This window comes from Arachis stenosperma, chromosome 9 (assembly GCF_014773155.1).
Source record: "Arachis stenosperma cultivar V10309 chromosome 9, arast.V10309.gnm1.PFL2, whole genome shotgun sequence".
NCBI lineage: Eukaryota > Viridiplantae > Streptophyta > Magnoliopsida > Fabales > Fabaceae > Arachis > Arachis stenosperma.
In genome coordinates this window covers 7,584,359-7,610,065 of record NC_080385.1, presented here as the reverse complement: position 1 = coordinate 7,610,065, position 25,707 = coordinate 7,584,359, and the positions used below count along the sequence as shown (strand labels likewise).

Genomic DNA, 25,707 nt, shown 5'->3' with positions numbered 1-25,707 from the left:
TATTCGTAATGCATGCTTTTCATACTGATAATGACTTATAATAAATGAAAATGACATGAGCGACAAATATTGTGGCTGTTAAGATATGGCGGTAATATAAAAGACAATAATGCAACTTCACAACTTTATACTATTTTCCTATTCAATTTAAATACTCATTACTTAATTACTTAATTATTACAACTAATTTATCTTGCTTCTTCTATTTAATAATAATAAACTTATATAAAAAATATTTAAATTTATTTTTTTATTATAAGATTAGAAGTGTCTCTGAGTTTATTTTTTTTTGGATATTGGATAAGAATTAATGTAATCTTTTAATATTGGAAGTTATGATATTTTACAAAAATCTGAGGCTATAGAATTTATAGAATGCGAATTATCAGAACAAATTTTTTTTAATTTATAAAGACAATACACAAATTAGATATTATATTATTTTAATATTAAATTATAATACACAAACTGCGTATTGCCAGTGTAATACATAATCTACATATTGTACTTACATAGAATAACACTTCTAAAATATTATAAAACTCTATTTTTTTATAATATTAACGTAAAATTTTATTCACTTTTTCATATTAAAATAAAAAATTCGTGTCTCTAAACAGTAATATTATTATTGTTAGGCAGCTTTAGTAGATCTATATCAATATATGTATATTTAAATAAGCCATCAAGTTCTTTGTTTATGATATAATTGAAAGAACCATGCAGAAATTGTCAGAAATTCAGCTTTTTATATAGTCAATAGCTACAATGATATAGAATGAAACAACAAATTGTATAAAAAAGAATTAAGGTAGCTAGAGATACCTTTTAGCCATGCTTGTTAGAATTTAATCAATGAATCAATCATATCACTGTAAATATAGAAAGCCGATCGATAGAAATAAGAAACTAGAAGATAGAAGGGTCTAATAGTAATAATTTAAAATAATAGTAGAACTGAACTTGACACATACAAAACACTTTCCCCTTCTCATATTTTTCTCTTTCTCCCACTCATCACTACTATTTGTCTATCTATACCTCCATATATTCAAATCATACTACTTTCTCTTTTATCTTTTTATGATGCTTTTTTCAACCCTTTTTTGTGCTTACTTTATGGTCCAAAGGAGAATTACAAGGAGCGAGGATGTGTATAAAATAAGAACAAAAGTTTATTTCAACAACACTGATTCATCACTGCTACATAGTACATACATCACTATTTGTTTAGTGAAATTCTAATATATATATTATTTGAAAGAATGAATTTAATTTGATATCAGTGTAAATTGATGTATCAAAATTAAATTTATAATTATATTAACTAGATATATATAGAGTAATTTAATTGATATCATTATTAAGTATCTAAGAAAAATAAAAAATTACATTTTAAAAACTAGTTAATAAAAAAAAAAGAATTCTCTTTATATATAATATTAAGTATTATATAATACCCGATGAAAAATTTTGAACACCCTATAATATCTAAGTCCTTAACAGTATTATTAAAATAAATTTTTTACAATCATGTAGTCATATGTTATTAAAACAAATTATGCATATAAAATGCATTAGAATTTTGCTAATAATTATCCTTAAATTGACTAAAATTTGAACATTTTATTTAATAATAATTACTCATATATCAATATTATTATGTGAAGATATTAGCTAAAATATTAAAATATTATATTAAATAATTTGATTAAATATATTAAATAATTTTATGATTATTTTTAAGTATCATATTTAGGTAGAGATATTTTTATATAAAAATTTAGGTGTAGTTAATTTTATATAAAATTGATAGTTGAGACTGTTAGACATTAAATGATAATTTAATTAAATTTGTTAAATTATTTAACAGCTTTCAACTATCAATGTTAGATAAAATTAATTTACACTTGAGTTTTTGTTTTATTTAATATAACGACTATGTTAGGTATACTATTAAAATCAACTACCAAATCGAACTAAGAATAGTCGAATATAAATACATATTAGAATATAAATATATATTAAAAATAAATTAAATTATATATATATCTATACACAAATTAATATTAATTACTGATTTTAATATACTAATAATATTGTTGTTAATATAAGGTATTAAGAGAGAGAGAGAGAGAGAGTGTGTGTTAGCAGTAGGGTTCCCCCTCCCCCTCCTTGTGGTTTTCTAATTTCTACTGCAAACAAAACCCTTCTCATCCACACCTTTTTTTTCCCTCTCTCTCTTTCTCTCTGTCTATATTTTTTGTTCATATTTGTGTGGCCATAATTGGATTTTCTCTCATCTTAGCTTTATAAAACTAAACATAATATTTCACTCTCTTCCTCCTTCTCCTCCTAAGCTTCTTCCTCTTCTCTTCTCTTCTCTTCTCATCTCTTCATTTCAATAAAAACCAAAACTATTACTTGTCTCTTTGCCTCACTGCCAAAACCACCACTGCCTTAAGCTTAGTGTGAAACCAAATCACTTTCATTCATTCAAGAGAGAGAGAAGAATACTATATATTCATCAAACTTTTCCCTTTCCTTTTTCCCTTTCTTTTCACCGGGATTTCAGATACCATTTTTCTCACTATCAACTATCAAGTATCAACTCTATTACTGCACTTCACTTCTTTTTCCTACTTTTTCTGTTTTCGGCAACCTTTCTCCTCTAGATCCCAGAAACCAAAAACCAAAAGATCTATGGCTCATACGTAGACATATATATATATATATATATATATATATATATATATACATAACTACCATTCTTAGAGGCTTATTTGAAATCAAGTAATTAATCATATGAGCATGATGAAGAGTTTGATGTTCCAACAACAACAAAATCAGCAGCAGCAACAAGTGGTGGTAGTGGAAGAAAACATGTCTAATTTGACTTCAGCTTCAAACGAAGGTAATAACAGTGTTTCCTCAGGTACAAGAACTGAAATTGGAACCTTCATGACTCCACCACCAACATCATCTGACACTTCTACACAGCCACCATCAAAGAAAAAGAGAAACCTTCCCGGCAACCCAGGTTCCCTTCTTCTTCCTTAGCTTCTTTTTCTTGAGAGAGTTATGTAATTAAACATGTTTTTCTTTTTCCTTCTAATTGGTTCAGACCCAGATGCTGAGGTAATAGCTTTATCTCCAAAATCTCTCTTAGCAACAAACAGATTCATGTGTGAGATCTGCAACAAAGGGTTCCAGAGAGACCAGAACCTACAACTCCACAGAAGAGGCCACAACCTACCATGGAAGCTGAAGCAGAGAACAAGCAAAGAGATAAGGAAGAAAGTGTACGTGTGTCCTGAACCCAGTTGCGTCCACCACGACCCGTCACGGGCCCTGGGGGACTTAACTGGGATCAAGAAACACTTCTGTAGGAAGCATGGTGAGAAGAAGTGGAAGTGTGAGAAGTGTTCAAAGAAGTATGCAGTTCAATCTGATTGGAAAGCGCATTCCAAGACCTGTGGCACTAGAGAGTACAGATGTGACTGTGGAACTCTCTTCTCAAGGTAACTAACTCCTATTCTTGTATCATTCAAACTATATAAAATGCAAACATTCAAATCAACGATTAAAAATGACTGAATGAGTTGATTTCTGTAAGATAAGTGGAAAAGATTTGAAGTATGTTTTAACAGCTATGAAAATTCAAATGCAGTTGTTTTCGATTATTTAGTTTTGATAATTAATTTGTCAATGATATTATTAGTGAGTTTGAAATTTGTGTATATGTTTTGATTTTGGTGGGCTGCTAGGTGAATATTAAAGTTAACTAAATTTTTATGGCAAAAATGCAGAAGAGGATGACATAAATGCTTAAGAAAATTAAGTAATAGAAAAAAAAGAAATGATAAATTAGGAAATAATGAATGACATGTGAAATTTACTACTACTACTATGAGTTCTAGTTAATTTTTATTCACCACAAGTGTCAGACCAACATCTATACTCTCATTTATGAAGGATGGGATTTTTGAAATCCGAGGTTGACTGAGATATGGTGTTTGAATTATTATTTGAAATCATTTATTATTTATTTATTTTGTTCATTTCTTTCGGTTTCTATGGTAAATTGGTCTTTGAACATATGCTAGAGATATTAGAAGTGAAAATTTATTCCAATAGAGAAAAGTTTTGAGGTCTGTAATATATACAATAGTGTATTAGAATTACCAATACTTGTTAGCAGTTTTGTTAATCTAAATTCTAAAATGATTGGTGTTTTAAAATAGAAAGAGTGTTAACATTTTCTTCTTGGATATATAGGAGGAGAGATGAGACATGATACACTATTGAATGGACCTTTTATTTCATTAATATAGAAGTCTCCCATAAAGTATAAACACCTCATGAGAGTGCAGATTCTTAGTTTGTTTTTTTTTTTTTTAAATTAAATGTACCACCTAACATGCACTATCCACTCTTTAAGTACTCCCAGATAATTTCCTTTGTTTAATTTTGTTGTTTTTGTTTTTAAATTGGAAAGAAAGACAGAGAGAGAGAGAGAGAGAGAAAGAAAGATAAATATAATGGTGTTTGAATAATTTCTGGAGTAGTGTAGTGTGTGAGTGTCATACACAACACAATAGTACTAACACTTTAAGTAACATCTTTCATTAGTTTTTGTTTTCTTGTGTGTGTTTGTTTGTGATTCTCTTTTCTGATATGATCTCTCTTTCTTCAATTACAGGAGGGACAGTTTCATAACCCACAGAGCCTTCTGTGATGCACTTGCACAAGAGACAGCAAGAACCACCACCACCACTTCAACAACAACAATTCCCCAACTTCATCATCAATTCAATAATCCCCAAATTTTCCCATTGAAGAAAGAGCCATTACAGTTACACCACCAAAGTTTCAACCTTGTTAGGACAGAACTACCCCCATGGCTTGGAAGTAGCAGCAGTAGTAGTAATACTCCAACCCCATCACAAAATAATCATCAAGGTCAAGACTTTTTGAATCTCCATGAAAATAATGAGAACCCAAATCCAAATCCAAATCCAAACCCTAACCCTAGGCTTGTAGGTGTTGGTGGTCCCACAATTGAAGGGTACCCTTCAGCTCACATGTCAGCAACAGCTTTGCTGCAAAAAGCAGCTCAGATGGGTGCAACCATGAGCAGCAGCATTGGGCCCCACCATCAAAGTCACGTGTCTGTTAATCCTTCTGCCACTCTTAATCACTTTCCTTTGAATTTGTCCTCACGTGATCACCACCACCATAACCATAACCATATCACCACAACCACCACCACCACCACTACCACCACAACTGCTGCTCCTTCTTCTTCTTCTTCTCTTCTTCATGATGTCATGATGATGAACTCTTTCTCTTCTGGATTTGAAGCGGCACAGTTTGATGATCCCTTTGGTGGAATTCTTGTTAGTAATAATAATATCACAAAGAAAGATGGTGATGATAATGGTAACGGTAATGGTAATGATGGCAATAATAATAACAACTTCTTGTTGCATGATGCTCTTCCAAAGACAACAACCACCACCGCCAATGACCGTGGTGGCCGTGGCGGCGGTGCAAAAGAAGAGCTGACGAGGGATTTCTTGGGTCTAAGGCCACTTTCCCATAGTGACATTCTCAGCATTGCTGCTATGGGAAACTGTATGAATGATCACCAAAACCAACCTCAAAAGCATTGGTAATTAATTAATTAAGGTTAATTATTAGCTCAATCTTAATGTGTATATGGATTTTCTTTTCTTTTTTCTTAATCATTAATATATAATTTTGTTTTATTTTGTTACTTTTTAGTTTTTGTTGATGATATTGTGTAAATCTTCCCAAAGGGAAGGACGTTCCACAATCTTCGTTCCTTAAGTACTTATTTTGGATACTCAATTATGTCCATGGATAGATAGATTAAGAATCATTTTTGAATCATCATCAATAGATAGCAAAATAACATAAATTACACTATTTTCTTATCATTATTGAAAGTTAAGAGTTTTTTATAGGTCTAATGGAACCAACATAAAGAGATTTTAATATACATCCACTATGTAATTTTATATTTTTATTCAATTAAATTATTCATGTGGGCTTTTTCATTTTATTTTTATTTTTTGTAGCAAGTGTGTGAGAGAGTTATTTTACAAATATATATAATATCTGTATAATTTCAAATATTAAGCTTGTTTATGCTTCATTCAATTATTGAGAATTAAAAATGACAATTTTGCATTGTCTATGAACATAAATTTATAATTCCACCGAACCTTCTATATATGTAGTTATGGGATTTAATTTTTTTTATTCAACTAAAAGATGCATGTCTATTTAAAAATTACACATAATTTTCTTATATATATATATATATATATATATATATATATATATATATATATATATATATATATAACTCTTTGGTTAAGTATTGGAACAATATTAGGTACTGGGGAAAGTCCCTACATTTACTATATTCCAAAATAAGATATTAGACAACAATGATTAGTTTAATTTAGGTGATAGTGATTAAATGGGATATAAAAATAAATATAGTTGTTGCTTTAATTTGAATCTTATATTCACAATCACAACAAAAACATGAATACAAAACAACAAAACTGTATGGCCACACATGTTTTTGTTAGCAAGAGGCAACAAAATATTATATAGATATAGGTATGGAGAGAAAATATGCCCGAATAAAGTTTGTTAATTATATATTATATGGTAGGGGAGCATATATTATTAAGCATTGGATTCTTCAGAAGAGGGAGCATTCGTTAATATGACAGATGTGCATGCATGTTAGCTTGTAAACTAATGTTTTTTTGTTTTGTGGTTTAATTATAGAAATTAAATGTGATAAGTTAGTTTTAATTAGTTTAATTTATTTCTACTCAGACCATTATCTTAAATTATCTTGTTAAGTCTACTAATATATTTTTAATAGCAGCATTTGAAAATTAAAATATTAAAAAAGAGACCTAAGTAAGTATGTCATCTTCTCCTCACTTATATTACATTACAGTTTTTTTCTTTAAAATACAAAATTATATCTATTATATTATTTAATTAATCAATTTATTTTCAGAATTTAAGAAATAGAACAAGTGAATTGATATGGATGGAAGTATATACCTATCAATTCACTAGTAGTAATAGTAAATTTAAATAAATAAATGTAGTAACAAGATTTTGACAAAAAAAAATTAATAAATATTCAATTATAAATAAATTAAAGAATATATATGACCTACTTGTTTTTAGATTCAATAGTTTTATAATTCCTACCAAATAATATTTAGTAAAATCTAAGGAAAATATAATTTATAATATTTTATTTAATTTCTACTAAAACACATAGTTATAATTACATTATATGAGACTAATAATTATTATTATTATTATTATATATTCTTAAGGTATATATACATATCATTAGGGTAATAATGACATGTGTGTTTAAGTAGGAACTTTACAAGAAGGGAAATGCGAGACAGATATGCTTATCCCTAAACCCCTAGCTTAGACTATATATATATGCTTTTTCACATTATTAGGTCAATGTAAGTAATATATTGATAAATTGAGAATTGATATAGTAATAATAAGCAAGCTAATTAAGCATGCATTGAAAGTGGCGTTACCACCTCAACTTTCATTGGTTTTGTAAAGGCAAAACATCTCTGCAGCGAAAGATTCCTCTGAATCCCAATGCTCTTGTGTACTGAGCCTCCATCATACACACATGAAAAGGAAAGGATTAAAAAAAAGGGGACAAATATACATAGTACGTACCAATAATCTATGATCCTACCCATATTATTATATTCTCCTACCTTTACATGAGAAGGGAAATTAATAAAATTTGTTTAAAAATGTCTTTGGTTAATTGATAAAGAACGAAGCTAGGCTAAAGATATAGAAATGATATGGTATAATTGCATGTTTGTCATTTTCATGTAAGTAGTGAGTTATCTTTGTGTGAGATAGGGAAGGTGCAGACACACCTAAACAATGTAAAGGGAAAGCTAAGCTGGTAGCTAGAGAATATAGATACAGCAAAAAGCACACTCTTTCTTAGCCATACATTCTTGTTACATTTTGTAACTAGTGTCTTCAATTTTTTTTTTGTATGATTAAAAATAAAAATGTAAAGTTTTACTTTTTAATTTTTCAATTAAGTGTTAGTTTTATTTTATATACATATTAAAATGTTCAAAATTTTATTTGTCTAAAAGAAAAATATATTAGGTTAAGTTTTTTTATTATATTTTGCTTGAATTTAATTTTAATACACTGTCAGTATAAAATTATTTTACACGTACATTTAATCACATAACACTACATTAACAAAAATAATTATCTTTTAAATTAATCGTGTAAATAATCATCTTAAAAAATGATTATGATTGTACGACTGTAAAAAACATTCTTAACTTATAAATAAACATTTTTTGTTGTTTATTTATATAATAGTATCTAAATATCAAATCCTCTCTTGAGTTATTATCTTGAATTTTAACATACATAATATAATATATACATGTGTAATCGATCACAATATAAAATGTTTGTTTGGAGGTGAAGATAATTGTAACATTATAAATTTTGCTGTATATTTTTGTTCTTTTAAAAATAAAAATAATAAAGAATTACAATAGTATACAATTTTTGTCTTGTCTTTATCTTTACACTTATATGATGTCATAATAACTACATACTAATAACAAACTTAGTTAAATATATATAAAATTCTTTATAATAATAATTAACAAAAACATTATGTACTATATTATACTGTTTATATTGGGTGTAGATGTGATTTGTTGGGAGTGCTTTTTGGAAAAAAATCTGAATTAAAAGTCACAAGGTAATAAGAATGCAAACACAACAATAATAATTAATAAGTGGATATTGGTAGCTCTAAAAGCTGAAAGAGTTGGCAGAATGATTGAAGGGTATTTGTTTGTTGTATGTGTTTTTTCTCTTTATTGATGTGCATGTATATATATTGAGCCATAATCCTAGTTGACTTGTCGTTGTAAAAAGATTATAAAGATGCCTTTTTCTTTTCTTCCATCTCCTTTGGCCAAAATCAATGTCACCTTTTGTGTTTGACTATATAAGCCTCCATCACTTTCTTCTCCAACTCATCTATATATGTAGTGTAATTATGTATGTGTGTTTATCTTCACCTATATATGATTGGACCAGTTTCTACACCCTGTGTGCCCTTATTCTTCTTTTAATTTCCATGTATTCGATATATTAATAAAATTATAATTTAAAAAGATTTTCAAAATGTTGCATTAGTATATAACAATTTATTAGAGATTATAGCCAAATAAGGCTATTTTTTGGATATGAGAAGCATGTGTGTGTTGTACATTGTTGTGTAGAATGTGAATGCTAGACATAGATGTGAGACAGTTTTTCTGAAATAAAGGATGAAGAAATCGGACCATCTGATTTTTTTTTTTTTAAATTAAGCCTCCTAATAAGACGGTTTGACTAATGTGGGAAAGAAAAATTAAATTTAAATTGGACCTTCTAATTTATGTACCCCAAATATTTTTAAGTTTTTAAACACAAATCAAACGATATGATTTTTGTTTCTAACACCACAGTTGCATAAAGTACTTTATAACTACGTCCTAAATTATTTCCCCTTTCATATTTAAATTAAAAAGTGGCCAAATAATGGATAGGATTTTGAAAATTTATATAATAAAAAGACTACTTTATTAAGTTACTGAGACAATACTATATTTTATAGGAGAGAAAAAAACAAAGTATTAGTTAGTGTCTTAGTGAGATAATATTGCATTATAGACACTATTTGATTTTATATTCATATGAGCATTATTACCCACCATATACTATACGACTCATTTTTGCTTTGATATGAGTGTTACATAATTATCAAAATCAAGTTGGCAATCAATAATCTATCAAGGAATTGTATTGTTAAAATATTTTTTATTAAAAACACACACATATTTATATATATATATATAATTACATCTATATTAAAATTAATCACTAAATCAATTTATACATATTTATTTACATTCTTTTAACTAAATAGTCAATCAATAAAATAATTAAATTTATAATAGATCAATAATAAAACTTGTTTGCATTTGTATAATAATTTTTTTTATATGCTTAAAATCTCAACTTCTTTTGGTTCAAAATAGAGAAAAAAAAAAGGAGAGGTGCGTGTGAGGGGATGAATAAAGAGAAAGAAATAGAGGGAAATGGTATTCTGATTTTGATTCACATGGGTTGCTGTTAACATTTTCAGTCATCTATCCTATTCGTATTCCTCGTGCTCTTGTCCGACACCAACCTCAAATTTTTTGGTGCTGATCAATCTTTTTTAATAATTAAAAAAAAGTAAATGTCCTTTTTGTCCTTAACCATTGATTTCTCATGAACTTTTTACTTCCTAAAAAATCTAAAAACCCAAATCGGTTCCTTTCTATTTTGATATATATACGTTTCAGTTTCTATTTACTTTGAGTATGAGTAAATGTCTTTTCTGGTCTCTAATCAGAGACTAAAACGTACATATATCAAAGTAGATAGAGACCAATATAAGTGTTTAAATTTCTTAAAAGATGAAAAATCTATCAAACAAATGGTTAGAAATCGAAAAGAGCATTCACTATTAGAAAAATAAAATATGATTCTTTATTATTAATTTTATAAGTAAAATTTAAAAAATATAAAAATATAAAAAAATTAAAAATTACACTTTATTTATTTCTTTGATTATTAAAAAAATTAAAAGGATCCATTTTTTTCAAACGGCTCCACTCTCGCACTCAAAGTACTGCTACAGTGCTACAAACTACGCACTACTAAATTCTAATTGAGATACATGGATTATGGATAGTCAATGTTATAACTTCTTAAAGAGAAAGTATAGCAACTCAATTTTAGTTAGCTAATATTAATCAATTTTAGTATTTAGGTTTATAATTTATAATTTAAAATTAAAAATTTATAATTTAAAATAAATAAAATAATTTTTAAAAAATTAACTAATATTAACTATAAAAAGTTAATTACTTTTAAACAAAAGAATAAAATATCTTAAAATTTTTAAAATTATTTTTAACGTTTATTTTGTTTTAAATTTTATTTCTGATGCTTTAAATATGTTTTAATTATATCTTTAGAGTTTAATTATTGAGTTACCATTTACCAAGACAGCATCTCAAAAAGTATATTTTACGCTACATCTCAAAAACTAACTAATCAACTAGTATTTATAGGCAGTAACTAGGAAATAAAATTTATATAAAAATACAAACATAAACTGGCACAGGAAAGTTGAAAAGAAAATAAATTCACTGCAAAGTCATCATTTTGCAAAACAAAATTTACAACATCTAAAACACACTACTCAGCTGAGTGTACAGCTTCATCTAAGACTTCATGATTCCATATCTAACAGAACATTTGAAGTGGTTATTATATTCACCATCTGTCAATATCACAATCTGCAAATGGCTCTCTTTGTTCCCATAAAACTCGGGGAAGATTCAACTAATCTACATAAAGAAATCCAGAAACAGATAAAGATACATTATTTTGGAGACTGTTGAGGAGCATCTTTTTGTTCTTGTTTTGATCCTGCCACAGCTGCGGTTGCTGCTGCTGTCATTGCAGCCGCAGCTGCGCCCATTTTTACACCACCTGCAGCCTTCATTGCGCCGGCTATTTTAGCGAATGCTGCAACCCCTCCAACAAGTATAGCCCTCAATGCAACTGTTGGTTTTATTGCCATATTCTACCTGCAAAAGAGCAAATTAGATTGACACCAACTTGAATACTGAGCAAGTTTATTACATATTAGCATAGGAATGCCATTTCCAAACACAAAGAAAACCCCGGTTTCCGTCAATCAGCAACATCAATGTAAATGCATGCCAGCGATAAACCATGAACTTTCCAGGATTACTATTTAACCCTCTAAAAATGAAAGGCCTTTCTCATACAGAAAATGTGTACAATAGCAATCATGAAACCATTTTCAAGCGCAATACAAGTATTCACAAAACTTAGTAACTCGCTTAATAGAGTGCATGAAAGAAAGGGTGAAATAAGAAAATAGACACAGAATTAAGGAAGAGTACGGGTGCACATTTGTAACCAAGTGAGCTGAGTTGGCAATGGCACGGGAACGAGGTTGTTAGAACTTAGAACTATACAGGGTGTGGGAGAGACGAAGAGTGCTGTTAGAAAGCTGAAATAGAATCAGATTTAGGAGAGAGACTCAACATCTAACAGGCTACCACTATTGTACACATTTTCTGTTTTTGCAGTGAATAATACATACCAGGAAGAGGATGAAACTGCCTCTTTTGCTCAAGTCCTAGAGGTTTACTCATCTAATATTTGTTGATTCTCCTATAATTGGCACCTGTTCTTACAGAACAAGTCCAACTAGAGAATTATGGACATTACTTTTGATTGTATGTATTCTATCCAAAAATTTTAAATTATAATCAATTTGGTTTACAGAATCATCTGACAAATGGTAGGTCTAAACAATACAAGACATCATAAAAGACTTATCCCTTTCAGAAGTTGATGGTCTTAAAAACATTACTAGAATTGGGCCATTGACATCAGTTTAAAACCATATTTCATCTTCCTTCGAGTGTTGGCCTTTTTAAAGATCTCTCAATAGCATTGAATGGTACACAGAGCCAATTTCACCTGGTAGGACCAGGCATGCTTGAAATTAGAGAAAGAGAGTAAAAGGAGTAACTAACTTAATTATGGGAGTCATCTTGTCTATTTATACTGAGGAATAAAACACATTTTAAGACTAACATAAGCCCAAGGCCACTAACACTATATTATATTACTTATTCCCTAACACTTGCTATTGCCATTCTAATCATGAATATCATAATCTTCAATCAAAAGCAGGGTCTAACTTGAGGGCACAGATGTTGATAAGGTTTCTTCTCTGTTCCTAAATTTTGTATCTTGCTGCAGTTAGAGCACTGAATAATTACTTTTCATTTTAATCCTATCAGACACTAATTCTTGTTGGTCCTGTGTGTAGAGCTTTATATTTTCATTGTAACTTTGAGACATTTCTATTCACCAATAATCAATAATCATTACAAGAAAAGGGAATCAAGGTGCCATAAAAAACTCATCAGCTAGTGTGAATTTAATTTTGTCAAAGTTAGCCAGTACTAAAATGGTTTACTTAATGCACCCACAATCAAAGCTATTTGGTGTTGAAGTTTAGATCAGATCACCAAGTCAGTTTCAAATCACAACTATAGTTCTTAGCAACTATGACTCTTTCGCAAATAGATAACCAGTATTCCTCCATTTTGGCACCAGGATGGCTTGCCACAAGCTAAAACAGATTCAACACAAGAAACATAAACTTTACCCAATTCCATCGATTTATTGAGCTTTATCCTTGCTATATTGACTTGAGGAAAAAATCTCTACAACACCACCAGAGCAGATACATTTTTTCAATTAACCTACTTCTGCACTAAGCATTGCAATCAATGCATCTCCATAGATCACAATTTCAGATATGATTGTCTTGCAAGATTTGGACACAACTGTATCGCCCAAGATATGCATGAAGAGAAAGATAAAATGGGTAAGTCTGGCATAGAAGTCGCATAGGTGCCGGAATCAAAATTAATGTAAATTCTGTTGGGAAAGTAAGATAGCATTAGAACTTTTACATATCCCCTCATAAAACTATGTGAAAGGCATTTTCTAGTCATGAATATAAAATTTTGTAAATAAGGTTTCTTCTTCCTCTTCTACTTTGAAGCATAGGCATTTCTAAATGGCTAGTTTACTTGTACCGGATACTAGTAGTTGTTGGGCACTAACTATTCAAAGTATTATAATGAAAAAAAAAAATGTTATATATACCCTCTCGTACGGCAAAAATTTCATAATCCTACTCTTATATGTACAGGGTATCGGTATGGATATTGGTATGGATACTGAATCCATACCTATGTAACAGTTTTTTCTCCCCTCTCTTTTTCATTTCCTAATATCTGCTTAGACATCAAGATAGTTGGAGCATGAAGCTTAAAAACCCCCTACTTTTGATCATACTTAATTCACGGAACTCTAATTAGGTATTTAGTTTTGAATTTACAGATGATAAACTATCATAAACAATCCTAACTAAAGAACCTCACCAAATTCATAATCCCCCCCCCCCCCCCCCCCCCTCCTTCTCTTTTAATTCACATAATAAATCAAGAGTACATTAATCCTCTACTTGTATTAATATTCTGAGCCTAAACAAGAGTTAATTATTACAAAGGATAGCTGAATTGAGAATGACGGCATTTGCAGCTGATACAGCAAGTTCAAGTACCCCAAAAAAAAATCAAACCTGAAAGTGAAATGGAGGTGGATCCACGTAAAAGATGAAAACTTTGAGGGAAATCTGAAGAGGAAAGAGGACAGTGCAACGACGAATCTAATGCTCGCCCCGCTGTGTTCCTTGCCTTGTACCTCGGACCTAGATATAAGGTCTGTAATGTTCAAGGTTGCGGGGAGGGCGCAATGCGGCTGCTCCAAACGACAACGTCGTTTCATGTATTGAACAGTATATTTTTTAGAGATAAACAACAAATTTGTCCTTGAGAGATTTATAACTACAATAAAAATAATTAAATATATATTTATAAAAGATTTGTAAGTAAATTAAATGTTGATGTATTTTTTTATAAATAAAATTTAAAAATAAAATTATTATATTTAAAATTCTTTTATTGTGATCGAAAATTTTTTAAAAAATAAAATTATTTAAAAATCAAATTTTATTTTACAAAATTTCTAATTAGAAGCATAGTTATAAGAACCGGATCGAATCAATCAGAAAATTATTGAATCGGTCATTTAATTGGTCCGATTAGTCATTCTGACCAAATAAGGAATAGAATCGGATAAAACCGATTTGAACCGTCCTGTTTTGAGAAAAATCGAAGAACCGGCGATTTTTTTGTAACCGGCCGGTTTGGAAAACTTTTTTTTTTTTTTTCGTTTTCGAAACGAATATCTCTTGCTCTCTCGAGTAGCCCCTTGCCCCCTTCCCCCTAACCCTAAATCCCCAAAAGCCAAAACAGCCGTCCTTCAAGTCTTCCTCAGCTGCTCATCACACCATACATAGTTGATCACCGCACCTCACCTCACCGTCGGCCTGTCGTCTTCTTCCTCCTCTCGTCACACCAACACTCTTCCTCGCAGTCTCTCTGAGTCTCGAAGACTCTCTTCCTCTGCTCCGTCTCGCTGGCTTCACAGTGTGTCCGAGTACGTCGAGTTCGTGGCTCCGCGTCTCTCGTCGTCGTCGTCGCTGCTGCGGTGCTGCCTCTCCGTCGCTGCTGCGTTGCTGCCTCTCCGTCGCTGGAATCTGCCTCATCCAGGTTGGTCTCCTAACTATGAAATCTGTTCTCTGTTTTTTTTAGTTATTTAGTTGGATTTTAATTTGATTAAGGGAGTGAATAACTGATAGGTTAATGGCAGATTGTTGATTATGTATATATTGTTGAGTTATAACTTGTTCTATTGTTGAAATAGTTGATGGCAGATTGTTAGATTTTTTTTTCAGATTTGTAGTGGTTATGTTTGTTTTTATTGATGTAACATTGCTGTGAATTTATATTGCTGGATATGAAAATATGGAAATATGGAAATATGGATTGTGTAACATTGTTTTTGTAATACCTGCTGTTTTATACCATTGCTATTCTATATTGTTTTAGAGTGTCTTCAGCCAATGCACCATCCTCCACGGCTCCTTGCTCCGTCGGCGCGTCCTCTCCGTTCACTGCCTCCTCTCTCGGATTGCTGGATTGCTGGATTTTCTAGCAATTTTTGTCGGAGTTATTTGCTGTTGAACTATTATGCCATTGTGCATCTGTTTAGTGTAGTGACTCTGAGTCTTTTTGTCGAATTATTTGCAGTTGAACTACTATGGTGTTGCTTTTAAATGCGTGTTGAATTAAATGGTTGTTTTCAAGTTGAATGCAACCATTTTACTTGTGAGTTAAGTGCTTGTTATCCATTCATCAATTTCTCATGGTTGTTTGTCTTAGTTAGGTACCAATCTTGCTCATAATTTAAATCATTCGACAGATTTAGGCTTGAAAACATGTCGGCAAAACTGGTTTTATGTCCAAAACAGATTTTAGTGAATGCATATATGGTTGCTTTTGTCTTGCCTAACAGGAACCCTTTGAATTGAACTGTTGGAAATAGGTTATGCTCCCAACATTGAACAATTGATGTGAATTTGTATTTTGTAATAACTGTTGTTTTATACCTTTGCTATTATATTTTTTAGTTACGTGAAACCGGTTTTACCGGTTCAACTAGTGATTTATCGATTGAACCAGTAAACCAGTGAACCAATAACCTGACCGGTTTGATCACCGATTCGGTTCTTACAACTATGATTAAAAGTACAATTTATTTATCTAGTATAAACATAAATACAGTTCACCATTTATTAAAGAGATGAATTTTTTTGTTAGTTATCCATTGAAAAAAAAGGTCGAAAAGGAAACCCAGCCTTTGCCGTATCCTCTGCCCCTGATTTCTCTTCTCACTCTACCGCTGTGATTCCCTCCCTTCCTCTGGCTGCAGCGTTTCTTCGTTCCGTCGGCATCGTCCTCTCACTGGTATATTTGTGTTCTTGCTGTTATCTTAAGAATGGTGTATGAATGGAATTAAGAATCAGGGTGAATATTTGGATGAGTGTGTAATAAGGGAGAAGAAGAATTATTATAATTTAGAAGAGTAATTAGAGAAGAACATAGTCAATGAGAAGGAAATTTCATTTCATCACTGATGCATACAATTATTCCACTAGTTTTACTCTTATTTATACTATTTTAACTTAGACCTAGTCCTATTCTTGTAATTGCTGAGCTGGAAGGGCTTTTGCATAGTTCATAGTTCATACATATACTGTGATTATTCATTCATGTGTCAATTTTGCTTTTGTATATTTTTCAAGTAATACTAGGGGCTTTTGCATCCTCTAAACTTCTAATGGTATTTGGTGGTTAATGTAGAAACAATAGTGGTATTGTTGGTGCTCGAACCCTAATCTTTGTTTGCAAAGGGCAGAATTGAATTGAATCGATGGATCAGTTTTCTTCAGGAGGAAACTGGACAATGATCCCAACCCACAACACTAACACCCCAACCCATTCTCAATCTCAAGATCCCCTCTATCTCCACCAGCAGCAACAGCAGCAGCAACAACAACAGTTTCTCCATCAAACGTTTCAGCAACCTCAACAGCCTCAATTCCAACAACAGCAGCAGCTTTATCAGCAGCAGCAGCAACAACAACAACAACAACAACAACAGCAGCAACTTATTCTGCAGCAGCAGCAACAACAACAACAACAACAACAACAGCAGCAGCAGCAGCTGCAACAGCAACAGCAGCAGCAGCAGCAGCAGAACCTTCACCAATCACTAGCCTCACACTACCACCTCTTACATGTAACCTTAACCCAGTTTCCCCTTAACTTCATTGTTATTGTTGCTTTGTTATGATTTATATTTAATTTTAGTTTTATTTTTGGGTATAGCTGGTTGAGAATTTGGCTGAGGTTATCGATCATGGGACTCCAGATCAACAGTCAGATGCATTGGTATGATATATTTTAAATTTTATTCATTTTTTTTTTTGGCCTTGTTTTCATTGTTTTGTTCAATATCAATCACCTTTTTTTTCTTTTTTCGTTTTGGCAATTGAACTTCCCAATTGAGGGTTGTTTAAAAGTTTGAATAGTCATTTGTGTCATATTTGGTTGGTTTTGTTGTTATAGATCACTGAATTGAGCACCCATTTTGAGAAGTGCCAGCAACTGTTGAACTCAATTTCCGACTCCATTAGCACCAAGGCGATGGTATTTAGCAATTCTGCAATTTCTGTTTCTGTTGTAAAATATGTTTCTTATTTATGCTTTGCTTTTACATACATTGGTTGCTACATAGAGGATAGGCATATTTAATTAAACACTTGAACTTCTAAGTATTTAGCTTCAAAAGTGTGCTGAAACTGAATAATTTTATTATGGTTTTGGTACTAGGTGCACTCGTGTGCACTTGTATATTTATGTGTGTTTTGAGCTGGGTTTGAGATTTTAGCATTTATACTTATGTGTCCAACCTATGCATGATAATTAAAAAAACACCTGCATCGACCAACACAGAAAAGAAGAATGATACATATTCTATTTTACATCTTGATATGATTGTTCTTTAAACATTATAAAAGTTGAGTCTTTAACTTGCTGTTTTATACTGGTGCTATTCTTGGTCTAATATGAGTTTGTACTTTCTGGTTGATGCTAAATGCAGACAGTTGAGGGACAGAACAAGAAGCTAGAAGAAAGTGAGCAATTGCTGAATCAACGAAAGTTAGTGCTATGTTTATCCGATATCTATGTTTGATTGAGTTGCTTGATGCTAAACACGTATTCATTTTTCTCCTTGGTACAGAGACTTGATTGCTAATTACCGAAATTCTGTCGAGGAGCTTGTTAAGTCTGAGCCATAGGAGCATGTCAATTTTCAGGTTGGCTAAGAACCACAAATATTGTATTATTTATCGAGAGATTGTAGCTTCCTTGTTTTACTAGGTGTGTATCTCCAGTTTCTAACTAAAAATTAACAAAATTACTAAGACTTACACTTGATACGTTGTTCAAGAGCATGTCTCAGAATTAGATTTATGTTCTACTATCTCAATGTAGTCAAGGATTAATAGGTGTAGCTTAAAGTTATTTCTTGATGGAAAGATAGCCGATAGCACATGTATATCTGATTATCATCAAAGTACAGAACACAAGAAGTGCATAGCTGAACAGCATTCTCATTGATGTTGAGGGCCACTGTCCTGTTGTCGATAGATATCGTCCTTATTTCTTTCTATTCAATTCAAGTTTATTGATTTGATTACTTTAGTATTAACTCTTTTGGTTTCCTACAATATGTCGGTATCTCCCAACTCAGTAAATCAACGAATAATCCATCACGGATCTGAATTCTATATAAGGGTCTGGCCTGCCCAATGGATTGCTGCATAGACAGGGCAGAATTCAAACCTCTTCAAACCTCTAATACTTTCTTATAATCGCAAATCAATAATTGTGAAGTGTGCGCATATAAAATCTAACGATTAACGATAAATATGTTTTTTGTCCTAGTTTATGTAGGAAAACATTTTTTATTGTTAACATTATATTTATTTCAATTTTATTTTGGATACTTCTAACATGTTTAAAAACGTTTTACTTATTCACTAATTATTATTCTTATTATATTCACTTCAAGTAATTATGATAAATTATTAACACATGCCCTCTGGATTTGAGTTTATCTTTTACAATAATAAATAAAAAAAGTAATTATAAAATTCACACTACAAATATAAAAATGGATTGAGAGAAACTTTATCTGTCTATCTCGAATTTTTGATCTACTTTTTAATCCACTGAAAAATATTTCTGTAAAAATATAGGATAAAACTCGTTATTACTAATTTTATGACTAGCTTTTACTATTTACGATGAGAATGAACAAATGTCATTCAAGTGAGGGTTGGTTGGTTAATAAGTTTGTTACAATATATCTCATAGTTTGGCTATTCAAATTGAAGGATGTTATTATCTTCACGAAAGATGAAAAAAAATGAAAAAAAAACCCTAAAGCCATACTCAATTATGCTTTATGATTATTATCATTCAGCTCAAAGAACTCATTCATTGCCAATGTGCATGACCACATCAATATCGATACCATAAGTTTGTAACCATATAATAAAACTTATTGTGCATTCTTTAATTATCACTGAATAACTTGTTTTGTATTTTTTAATTACTATTAAAATAATTGGATACTATTAAATATAATAAGTATGTTATTATAAATGTCATATGGGAGTGGATCCTCTCCAGTGAATAAAAAACTGGATGGTGTGCAGTGTTTAATCTAACCATTCACCACACTCTCTCTCTTATTTATTTCTGATCCCACTATTAAAATTAAAGGTGAGAGATTGCACTGTATTTTGTCAAGTGTTAAAAAAACTGGAGAGGATCCATTTCCATGTCATATATATAAAATCATGAACGTTGAGTTAAATAAAATAATTTTGAGTTATTATTTTGCTAATATAACCTATAATAAAGGAAAAGTCTAGGAGCAGTAATTTTAATGAATTTTGGCCAGTATGTAACCACAGAGAAATGTGAGCCATTGGATGAAATCTCACACTATCAAATCATCATGGCTAATTGATGGCTAACAATCACAAAAGTTGCTGGTAAAAATACAATGGCAAGCTTCGAATCATGCATAATTTGCATGCATGCAAAAATATATGATGTAGGTGTTAATTAATGGAGTGAAATATCAGCCACGTTAACATAATGTACATAATTAAACTGCTATTGACTCTTATCTCTTATAATGAACCATCTCCAAATGAATCGCTCTTCGTAGTTAAGAAAAATATATAATATATAATCAATAATATATCCTGAGGTAAAATGAGATTTTGACTTGACTTTTTAACTGCATTATTCCTTGGAATATGGATATTACACCACCTGTGTATACCGAAAAATGTATCCATAATTTCATATCATGCCTTGTCATGCCATACATGCCCATTCATTTTCTCCCTCAACATTACGCACACAAATTACATATATCAATAATGCCTTCAAAAAGCAAAATGAGATGAAATCAATACCACTAAACACAATGGTAACATGATAGGAGAAAAATCGGTATACAAGAACGTACAAATTTGAACACTTTATCTTATGTATATTAAAAATAAAAAGGTATTATTATTATTTTTTCAAAACTTCAATTAAAAATCTAATTATTTTCCGTTAATATTAACTAACTTTTTTCATATTACATAAGATTATTCATTCTTATACTATATACCTATTTATTTATTTTTGGTTAATAACTTAATATACTATAACGCAAATGTGAAATAATAATACTTGGTAATTAAGGTAACGAACTCTAAATTAAATGAGATAGTCTTTCTATACTCATTTAAAAATGGTATGTTCGAATCTTATCATTTAACTTTAGAAAAAAAAGAAAGAAAAAACTTGGTAATTAAGCACTATATGCACTACCATGTTGATGAAGGATTATCATGTTGTTCATAACACGCAGCGGAAGAAAAAAAAGTAATTCTAAAAATTTATTTTGTGTTTAAATTTTATTCCAATAATTTAATATATATATATATATATATATATATATATATATATATATATATATATATATTTGGGTACGCTAGTAAAAATCACTTTCTCCTTCGATGGTACGAAAGCGCTATGCGTATCCACACGGAGACCAACATTTGCTGTCAACTCCTTAACTAATGGACATATGATCTAACTTGAGAAACCTCTTGCAACTCTTTGCACGCCATAAAATTCTTCTTTAAGAATACATTTATGTGTGTAGAGGTGAAGGAATAAAACCCTTGTGTTTTATTCTCATCTCCATCACCTTCCTCTACTCTTGGCATACATATATATAGTATGAGATTTGTTACTGATTTTAAATTTGAATCTCAATTCAAATTTAAATCATATCTTAAAAATTTTAAATCTAAATCCTTCAAATTTATAAATCATATCCTAACTCAATTTGAAAACAGAATCAGTTAGTATCTCATCCAAATTTAGAAACAGAATAACTAATTATTTTCAAATCTCATTTAATATTATCAATTATCATATTATTATTATATTCTCGATGCTAGTAAAGAATATAATAATATTCTATTTGAATTAATATAATTATTTATTTGATCAAATCAAAATAATAATTAAATAATTTTATAACAGATTAGAACACTCATTAATGTGTGACCTATAGGTTCAATACTAAGTGGGTAGTAAATTAGTCCTACTAAATTTACTAATCAAGGTTGGTGTCTAGCAAACACTTCTCGACGACCCGATAGTATGAAGTATTTTTACTAAGAATCTCAAAAGGACAAAGTATAATTCCTTCCATCTTTCCAACTCTTAGTTAACCCTTAGAGTACTGTTTAATTGTCAAACTCTAATTTGTTACCATTATTATAATTAACTGTGAATGACCTAAGAATCTCATTTCTTCATTCATTCAATTCCCTTGGCGGAAGGTTTTTATTTATCTCAGTCATTATAATCATAAAGATCAAACATTTTACTGAGAGTTGACGGATTTCTTATTGACTAATCATTAATTCTACAAGTATTTAAATCATACCCAATATCTATTCAACTAGCACCCTAGAGTATTAGGTGTCCGAAATCAAAGTATAATAAATACATTGTTAATTATTATGACAGTCGCAGATCAAAGAAAACTCTATTACTATGTTCATCTTGAGAATATTCTATTGACAAATATGCAGTAATTATAACCATTATGAATTCTCAAATTGAGTCAGTTCAATGACCATATCTCTATATACACTATATATATATATATATATATATATATATATATATATATATATATAATTTAATAAATGAGATCTATTAATCTTCATCCAAGATTATTATATATATATTGATTTTTTTAGATTATTAATGTTCTTTTAATAATTTTATGACTAAAAATAATTTAAATTAAATTATAAAAAATTTATTTCTCAATATTATAATCACTATCACAATAATAAATCTATAAATTTAATAAAAGACGTTAATAACGTCTTTTAATATTAATTAGATTGTGGTCCTACTATTTATTTATATATGATGATTGGACGGAGAACCCAAAAATATCGATTGACACAATTGAATCCGTTATGATCTCTCTCTTTCTCTGATACACACATGCATGCATGCATATATACATGTCATGCATCCCCTAACATTTCTCTGAATCAACCATGATTTTCAGCATTCTTCGAAATTAAGGGAAGAGAAACTCTGATATTGGAGAAAAAGTCCGAAGCCTTGTAACATCCCTACCCTTCCATTCCCATCCCCTAACCTTCTTTCATCCCCTCCCCGCCGGAGACGCAGTTGATATCTCAAACTCCCCTCCTTCTTTTTCTGTCTCTCCTCCTTTTCTCTCTCACAAAAAGCCATGAGCTCCTCAAACTCCACCATTACAACACGCACTGGCAACAGCACCACCCAGGCCTGTGCTGCCTGCAAATACCAACGCCGCAAATGCGCTCCCGATTGCATTCTTGCCCCCTATTTCCCCCATGACCGCCAACGCCAGTTCCTCAACGCTCACAAGCTTTTCGGCGTAAGCAACATCACCAAGATCATCAAGGTCCTTAATCCTCACGAAAAGGACGAAGCTATGAAAACCATCATCTTTCAATCCGATATGCGAGCCAAGGACCCCGTTGGCGGTTGCTATCGCATGGTACAAGATCTTCAGGCTCAGATCGAGTTTCACCTGGCCGAGTTGGAGCTCGTGCTTCAACAATTGGCTATACTTAGAGCCCAGGCCCAACATCAACAGGCCCAACATCTTTATAACCAAACCGCCACCAGTAATATTAATGTCAGCGTCAACGGAGATGACAGCATCAATTCAGATCCGTTGACGCTGTACAGTTCTGGTGGCAGTGGCGGCCTTGTTGTTGGTGGTAACGGGGTTAACCATTACCATTACCTTCAACAAATGCCGCATCACGATCAGTATATGATGGTGCAAGAGGTGAATGATAGCAGTAGCAACAACGGTACCCCTTTGCAAGAACATGCTAACATGTGGTCCATGCAAAATTCGCTTTCGTCGTTGTCGTTGCAGGGGCAGAATAGTAACTGTAGTGTTGGTGATGAGTATGATCATAAGCCAATGCTTGATATGGCTTCCGATGACAGAAATGAACTTGGATTTGAGCCTCAAGATTTAGTTCAGCGCAGGTTTGTTATATATATATCATTATCTTTTCTTTTGATCTGGATGTTCTTTCATTTGAAGAAAAAATGTTATAAGATCATAATTTTGTCTCGATTTGATTACATAAATTATGTGATGAGTAAATATGATACGTACTTAGCAGATCTAGTTGATTAATTAGGTTACACAAATAAAGATCCAAGCTAAAAAGGTGAATTGTTTATATGTAATATAATAATTGCAATGGTTTGGATTCACAAAATTTAGTTCAATGTATATAGAATTCATGATATCATTGATTCACTTAATTATTTTAGTGTTTGTATGTTCTTTTGTTTGTGCCGGTGTTATATTGGAATTGGGTGAATTTGAACCAAGTTTTGAGAAATGAAATTGAAAAAAGGAAAAATTCTTTAAGAAAATTGAAATTAGGTACAGAAAGGATGGATTTTATGCTTGAATATAGAAACAATAACGGGAGCTATTCGAATTGGTGATGATGACGATCTCAAAAACAAACTAGATTTGGTGGTTGTGATTTTTTTGTTGCTTACGAGGATGATAATGTTGCCGTTAGAGTGGTTAGTTTACAGGGATGAGCTAGAAAATTTTTTTAGGAGGGTCAATATGAAAAATATAAATTAAAGAAAAAAATTAAAATAAAAAAATAAAAATTTACTGTATATAAAAAAGGAAGTATAGAAAAACAATGGAATAATTTTGTTTAACGGCTATAATGGACAATAATTGAGATGTTAGGATGGATTTAGATATTTACTCTATCTAAAAACTTTCGAATAGTGTTAATAGGAGAAATATTAGAAAATAAATATTTTTTAATAATGTTGTTCAATATTTTAGGTTAATATTTTATTTTAATATTATTAAAATTTAATATTTAGTATTTATAATTTATTATTTAAAAATTGACTAATTATTAATACAATGTATAATTCTATATTTATTATATTTAAAGTTATTTATTTATTTTAATAATAATTAATGAATATAAAATAAAAAAATAGATTATTTTAGACTAATTTTTATTAACTTTCAAATATTTTAAAATTTTCCATGTACAATGTTGAAATTTAAAAGTGACTGAAATTATACTAGAGAAAGAATTGCATGCATCCAATGCATGTGATTAGGAATAATTGTTTACTGGATATATGTAAATGGCAATATTAATTCCAACAATAAATTAAAGAAATAATCAAATATCTACTATGATTGAATGTATTACTATTATTTTGCATGTTCAATATTTTTCTAGTTGATACATATAAAAACATCATCTAATCATGTTAATTATTTTGCAGTGATGAAGCAGTTTTGTTTAAGATAGATGATGCTGTAATAAAAGCAGAAACTGATTGCTTCCAACAAGTTCAAGACCATGATCTGAAAGGTGCAGCAACTTTGTTTACACTCACAAATTGTACTAGCTGAGATATATTATAATTAGAGAGCAATATAGATTATTATTGTAGAAGATACATTTTTTTCTCTTTTATCTTCACATCATTTGTTGTCATTAGAAGAATGTTTATTTTAGCACATTTTATTTTTGAGCTTATTAAAAGTTTTGGAACTATAAATGCGGCTGTAGCAATACTATTTCTATCACAGAAGACTATCTCATTTTTTTTTCTCATTTAATTTTATTCTCTCTTCTAATAAAGGATAATACTTTCTTTTCATTGAGGTTCTATTATTATTGCAAATACACAATTAGTACTTTGATTAGAACAAAGACTACAAGAAGGACCTTTTGTA

At 30.5% G+C, this 25,707-nt stretch overlaps 4 protein-coding genes across 13 annotated transcripts; 3 read left to right on the top strand and 1 right to left on the bottom strand.

Moving 5' to 3' along the window:
* The first annotated feature begins 2,313 nt into the window (after positions 1-2,313).
* On the top strand, positions 2,314-5,874 carry LOC130947301 (protein indeterminate-domain 7-like). Its single transcript, XM_057875966.1, has 3 exons — positions 2,314-3,040; positions 3,125-3,521; positions 4,703-5,874. The coding sequence occupies exons 1-3, from the start codon at positions 2,806-2,808 to the stop codon at positions 5,676-5,678; spliced, it is 1,608 nt and encodes a 535-aa protein (XP_057731949.1). The 5' UTR covers positions 2,314-2,805; the 3' UTR covers positions 5,679-5,874.
* A 5,401-nt stretch (positions 5,875-11,275) lies between these two features.
* Positions 11,276-14,629, bottom strand: LOC130948062 (uncharacterized). Of its 2 annotated transcripts, XM_057876768.1 has the most exons (3): positions 14,399-14,614; positions 13,415-13,595; positions 11,276-11,789 (listed from the first exon to the last, which is right to left on the bottom strand). In XM_057876768.1, exon 3 carries the CDS (start codon positions 11,780-11,782, stop codon positions 11,582-11,584), a length of 201 nt encoding a protein of 66 aa, XP_057732751.1. In that variant the 5' UTR covers positions 11,783-11,789; positions 13,415-13,595; positions 14,399-14,614; the 3' UTR covers positions 11,276-11,581. The 2 variants fall into 2 exon arrangements, 1 of the variants encoding a protein (XP_057732751.1); XR_009072917.1 differs by lacking the exon at positions 13,415-13,595 and having other exon boundaries at positions 14,399-14,629.
* Positions 14,630-15,090: 461 nt separating this feature from the next.
* Positions 15,091-18,987, top strand: LOC130951173 (mediator of RNA polymerase II transcription subunit 9). Of its 9 annotated transcripts, none has more exons than XM_057879806.1 (7): positions 15,091-15,431; positions 16,542-16,688; positions 17,164-17,523; positions 17,613-17,675; positions 17,853-17,933; positions 18,388-18,446; positions 18,529-18,987. In XM_057879806.1, the coding sequence occupies exons 3-7, from the start codon at positions 17,188-17,190 to the stop codon at positions 18,584-18,586; spliced, it is 597 nt and encodes a 198-aa protein (XP_057735789.1). In that variant the 5' UTR covers positions 15,091-15,431; positions 16,542-16,688; positions 17,164-17,187; the 3' UTR covers positions 18,587-18,987. The 9 variants fall into 9 exon arrangements, with proteins under 9 accessions (XP_057735789.1, XP_057735786.1, XP_057735783.1 ...); XM_057879803.1 differs by having other exon boundaries at positions 17,140-17,523; XM_057879800.1 differs by having other exon boundaries at positions 17,085-17,523.
* Positions 18,988-23,154: 4,167 nt separating this feature from the next.
* LOC130948977 (LOB domain-containing protein 22) lies at positions 23,155-25,380 on the top strand. The gene is made up of 2 exons (XM_057877824.1): positions 23,155-23,951; positions 25,251-25,380. Exons 1-2 carry the CDS (start codon positions 23,155-23,157, stop codon positions 25,378-25,380), a joined length of 927 nt encoding a protein of 308 aa, XP_057733807.1.
* The last annotated feature ends 327 nt before the right edge of the window (positions 25,381-25,707 follow it).